Here is a 5,904-nt window from a genome sequence, read left to right as displayed (position 1 = left end):
ACCACTTATCTACCTAATCCTGAATTGTACCCCACATCTTTAAAATAAAAAAATTAAAGAACAAGCACAAAATAATAAAAGGAAAAAAACCATCAATGACAAGGGTTAAAACTATCGCAACCCACTGGAAATTCATCATTTCTTTGGGGTGAGGACTGGCATCCTCACACGGCCGAGTCCGCCCTCCCCCCCACCTGGAACAGGTGTTCCTCCCATGGGTGGGTATCTTTGGTGGTGCCTCCCACAGAGCATGAGAGTTTCTTCACAGACAGCCCACATGTTTCTGCTGTTTACATGGCGCATTTTGCCTTTTCTGTAGCCATCATGATGGGTTGCCTCTCCACTGTACTCCTAAGTGGTGACTTTTTATTGAAGGGTATGAGCAGGAATGTGGCATGGCTGATCTCTCTGGGGCTGGCGGGGTGGTAGAGGCCGGGCTGGAGGACGAAGCTGCTCAGGCCTGTGCGTCTGTGGGCTGGCTGCTACAGGGAAGATGCCTGGATGCTGCGAGTGCCGCCACTTCTGTCTCTCAGCTCTTCCCCGCGCTCTTCAGAGGAAGGAGGCGATGGTCCCCTTCTGGCTGGACACACCCTGTGGACGGAACCTCCGAGACTCCCATGGAGGTGAGTGCTGAGGAAGAGTCAAGATGACATTAGCGCCTTCTCCTCTGGAAAGGTCCAAACGATATTACAGCCCTTCCCATCCGTGGTGGCCAGCACGCGGAGACCAGGAAGCCACTTCCAGGTAGTTCAGGATGCTGGGAACCATCTGTCTGCCTCTTTCTCGAAAGGGAGGCAGGCAGCCTGAGATTATGGTAACATGAAAAGCTCCACAGGAGAGGAAGCTGGCAGGCGCCTCTCTCAGGAGTGAGTCACACGGGTCAGCCTCCTCCTCTTCCCACTTGCCACCACGCCGCTGAGAGCTAGCCCAGGGGAGGACAGGGCCATCCAAACCATGAAAGCTTTTGCTCCTGAAAGTTTCTGGAGAAAAAGGAGAACAGAGGCATACAGAGGAGGGAGGACTCTGAGGCAGCAACTTCGGACGGGCACTTGGACATGCCTGCAACACCTCGACAGCAGCAGCAGCACCAGATGGCACCTGGCATCGACTCAGGCGACTCTGGGCAGATGCTGCTTTGCCCACACCCAACCTCAGCCCACAGAGCAGGACTCGGGTCGCATCCCGCCCTTCTGAAGCACCTGACTCCGCCCCCTTTCGCTTGCTCCGCCCACTCCCCAGGAGTGGTCCAGTTCTATTTCTAAGGTGCCCTGACAGCAGGATGAGCCTGCCCTGCTCCCTGGGGCCTGTGCTTCCAGTACCCAGCAGGAAACCGACCCCGCAGGGCCTGCCGTGGCAGGACTCCCAGGCCACTGCCTCTGGGTTCCAGCTTCCCCACCTGTACCCGGGGGGAGCCCGCCGCTCCCTGAGCCTACACCCAGGCCCGCAGAGAACCTGGCCGGACCAGGACCTCGTGTGAGCCCAGCCTCCAAGCCCGGGCATGCTCCACCATCCCATAAGATTTTATTTGCATGACACACATTCAAAGATACGATTACGAACAATTTCAAGTAGTAATGGCGGGAATCACACGCTGTGGAGGCCCTCCTGAGCAGGGGCTGGAGTGATGGCACTGAGCTGGCCGAGTCACTGACCAAACTGCTCAGACCCTGGGTCCACACTTTTCCTCTATTTCCTGGCCGACGGGACATTGGGGGGAGGAGGAAGCAGGAATAATGACCATGACCCTTCAAGAGCCTCCAACAGTTCTGTGAACGAGGCATGCACTTACATTGTCTTCTCAGCTTTTGCAGGTGTTGTCGTCACTGGACAAATGAGGCAACTGAGGCTCAGAGACTTCCAACAGGGCAAACATGACAGCCACCCCATCTCCAGAGACATTGTGGTATGCGGCACGGGGCCAGGGAGTTTGGGTGACAGCTGTGACATCGTTCGCCTCCAGGTCTGCCCACCGCATGTCTAGCTGAGCATCCCAGGCCAGGTCTGTACTAGACTGCCCTGTCCACATCACTCTGCCCTTGCCCATGTGTGCTTTAGGCACCAGGTTCTGGGCCACCGCCCGGGACCAGCTAAGTCTCAGGTCAGAAGCTCTGTCGGCCAGCAGAGCAACAAGGCCGTGAAGACCCTCTCAAGGAAGACAGGAGTGAGGCTTGAGTGACCTCCAGCTTCGCAAAGAGAAACCAAGTCATGCGAAGAAGTGGGGCAAACAGAAGGCAGCCGGGAAAGTGGGCAGAGCTGGGGTCTCCCGAGCTCTCTTGGGATAAGCCTCCATCTCACTCAAGTTCCCGCGACTGAGTCCAATCCCTGCAATAAAGTGACTCCTGCCTGGATCGTACCTAGGGCCCAGCCCAAGCTGTGAGGGGCAAGGGCACCTCTTAATTCAGAGCCACAGCTTGATGACTGGTGGGCAAGCTTTTGACTTCCGGTCAGCCCTCTCACTACGTCCCTGCAGAGGCTTGCACAGGCCATCACCTCATCTTCACCAGCTCCCTCACGACTGAGAGCAGTGGGAGGGCTGGCTGTCTGTCCCCAAGGGGCAGTCAGCACGGCAGGACAGCGTCTCTTGCAAACCTCGGCAGGGCCCACCTCAGTGATGGGGTCAGGCAGACCAGCCCAGCGCAGGCGCAGTTGCCGGGCACCGGGTGGCAGGCCGCTCCAGAAAAGCCCGCAGTGGCGGCGCCGGGCTCACTCCGGTCGCCTGGCCACAAAGCCCCGGCTGCTTCCACTCGGCACCAGCCCTTGCGGGCAAGGCAGGCCCCTCAGCCACAGCACTGGACATTTTCGCTGAGCACGCTGTTACCTGTGCTGTGAATCCACAGCTGACCACACACTTGCGTCCTGCGTCTGTGATCAAGTGACACAGTGTTGTTCCACGAGAACCTCGTGGGAAAACCAGAAGGAAAGGGAGAAGGCAAGCCCAGAAACTAGCTTTACTGATTCTCCCTGAACCTCTCAGACTCAAACCAGGAATCTGAAATCAGCAGATCTTGCAGTAATGGTGCCCGCAATTAGACTCCTGGGTGAATCAGACCTTTGAGATGCTAAAAGAAACGGGCAGTTCCGAGAGCTAGTTTTGAAAATCTGGTAGTGCCAGCCGGGATCGGTGGCTCAGCCTGTAATCCCGCGCCTTTGGGAGCCGGCGGGTTCGAGACCTCATCTTTACAAGAAATCAAAAAATCAGCCAGGCGTGGTAGCGCATGCCTGTAATCCCGGCTACCTGGAAGGCTGAGGCGGAAGGATTGCCCAGCAGGTCGAGGCTGCGGTGGCCGGGAGCGGCCACTGCACTCCAGTCTGCGCGACAGAGTGAGACTCCAACTCAAAAAAAAAAAAAAAAAAGAAAGAAAATGTGGTAGTGCCAATCACTCCTGAAGCATCATGGAATCTAAGGTGCTCACACCTGAGCCATCGTGTATTAACCTTGGTCAAGTCACTCAGCCCAAGCTAGTTTCCCTGACCTTGGATAGCCCAGCCCTTCCTACCTAACATGCTACTATGAAGGCAACGAAAACTGAATGCGAAGGTACTGGATCCACTGCAAATCTGAATATAAAAATACAGTCTTGCTATTATTCCTAAGTATTCAAAATGTCATGGAAATTGTTCAGTTTGGAAAGATGTCGAGTCACGGCACGGGCTCCATCTCCAGGTCTACTCCTGACTCAGGCAACACATGTCTCAGCTTCCACTGGGAAAATGCTGGAGCAATCCATACGGTCTTTAAAAAAACGGAGTCAAATAAATAGAGAGTGGTAAGTATCACATTATCTTGCCTTGAAAGTTTTATCTTTTATCTGCACACGCATGTTTATTGCAGCATTATTTACAATAGCAAAAACATGGAATGAACTTGCTGCCCATAGAAAGAAGACTGATAAAAATAATGCGGTACATATACACAAAGGAATATTACATACCCATAAAGGACAAAATTACAAACTTCGCAGCAGCCTGGGGTCTATAATACTGAGTGATCACAGAAACAAAAAACTGAGTACCACATGTTCTCACTCCTAGGCGGGCCTTGAACAGTTAACCTAATGCTATAAGAAAGGGATTGGCAGTAGTTGGAAACTGCCGGGGGGGGGGGGAGGGGGAGGCACACCTTATCAAGGGTACCTACACAATGAACATTTGTACACCAACACTGAACTGTACTCCACACATCTTCAAAATAAAAAACTTAAAAAAAATTTTTATCTTTAACTTTACCATACCAGCCTCAGTATCATTTAGGCCAAGGAATCTTAGGAATGGGTCTATAATATTTAATCTATTATTATTTACTAGTAGAGTCACAGGCCCTGGGTATGGCCCACATGGGTGTCACTTGGACTCATGGACTCAGTCACAGGAACTCAAGTGAAATGGAAATGTTGACAAATATTATTATTAATCTAGATTAAAAAATCCGCAGAAGGCCCAGCTTCCAGCCCCAAATTTTCTACTGAATGTGGCCCCCTTAATTCCAACTCCCAGGAGTACTGCTTTAGGTAGAGCCTGGTACTCCTTCCTACTTCCCACAGATATACCCTCCAAGATAACAAATCCCATTTACAAAGGTTCTACTTTATGTATCGTTTGCTTTGAAACAGGCTTTGCATGTAACATATGTCAGTGTACAAACTCCATCTCTTTCAAGAGAAACAGGGCAGCTGAGTATCCAGAACCCAGGTGAGGGCCACACACTTCCTAGGGATGCTCACAGAGGTCTCCTCTCCGGCCACAGGGAGAAAAGCAGCCCCTGCAGAAGGGAGAGACCGCTAATGCTCTCGGGGCACGTGTTCGCCGGCAGAATGTAGAGGTCACCGATGCTCTTGGGGGTGCCTAAGGACACTCCTCCATGATCACACCCTTTCAGAAAGCACTGAGAAAGCCATGAGCTAACTGACCTTAAGCGAAGGAGAGAGAAATTAGGGCAGAAGTCAATGCACAAACACAATACATAGAGGTAACTTTTCTTTTCAAAAGAAACTATGCAGCGTTGTATAAGATGTATAAGTTTCAGCAAAATGTTGGGGACAGATTGGTTATTTAGATTAAAAATATTTATCACAAGCAGACTCCCTTTTCTTATAGTAAAAAGAAAATTTATAAATGGAAACAGAATGGAAATTAGGTTAAATCTACTCCCAAGTTCATTATTAATCAAGGTATCACTAAAGAAAAAAATATTTTAGAACTAAAAACCAGGGAAGCTTATTTAGATGGGAAAAGAAAAAAAAATTATCCAAATAAAGCCAGAATGAGCCCTCATGTTTTACAGTCTTTAATTAAGCACATAAAACTGTACTACTTAATATATTTCTCCATGAATTTTTTGTGAAATTCAGATCGCAGCGTATCATTTACAAATCTTTTGTCTTTCTTCTGATCATCTAACCCTTTTGCACAGTTCTTGAAGACAACATCATCATCCCATCTGAAGGGAAAAAGAAAAAAGAATACCTTACAATATTTACATCAAAAGAAAGAAAACCATGTGCACAGCAAAGCTTAGTCATCATGCAGCAAGATGCTCACCGTTGACATTATCTGATGTTGCAATAATAATATATCCCAGGAATAAGGTAACAGTCTTGCTTTATTTCGGAGGAAGGGTAATTTCTATTCAGAACATATGAACTACTCTTATTCTCTCCAGTAAGAGAAACTTTTAAGTTAAAAAGCAGAAATACATAGATTTTAGGCTGGGTGCAGTGGCTCACGCCTGTAATCTCAGCACATTGGGAAGTGGAGGTAAGAGGATTGCCAGAGCCCACGGGTTCAAGAACCGCCTGGGCAACATGGCAAGACCTCGTCACCACAATAAACCAAAAAACTAGCTGGATGTGGTGGTATGAGGCGGAAGGATCGCCTGAGCCCAGCAGGTTGAGACTGCAGTGGCCG

At 50.0% G+C, this 5,904-nt stretch overlaps 1 protein-coding gene across 3 annotated transcripts in view; it reads right to left on the bottom strand.

Moving 5' to 3' along the window:
- Positions 1–5,261: 5,261 nt before the first annotated feature.
- The window catches only part of CWC15 (CWC15 spliceosome associated protein homolog), a 10,986-nt gene continuing 10,343 nt past the window's right edge, over positions 5,262–5,904 (bottom strand). For all 3 annotated transcript variants that reach the window (XM_008059972.1, XM_008059964.1, XM_021713235.1), the window contains one exon: positions 5,262–5,437. In XM_008059972.1, the coding sequence (XP_008058163.1) occupies positions 5,308–5,437 (130 nt within the window). In that variant the 3' untranslated portion in view covers positions 5,262–5,307. The remainder of the gene's footprint in view (positions 5,438–5,904) is intronic.

This window comes from Carlito syrichta, unplaced genomic scaffold, assembly GCF_000164805.1.
Source record: "Carlito syrichta isolate Samal-C Ts95f unplaced genomic scaffold, Tarsius_syrichta-2.0.1 Scaffold92597, whole genome shotgun sequence".
Classification (NCBI taxonomy): domain Eukaryota; kingdom Metazoa; phylum Chordata; class Mammalia; order Primates; family Tarsiidae; genus Carlito; species Carlito syrichta.
Note: the sequence above shows the minus strand (reverse complement) of the source record. Positions and strands in the feature narration are given on the sequence as shown.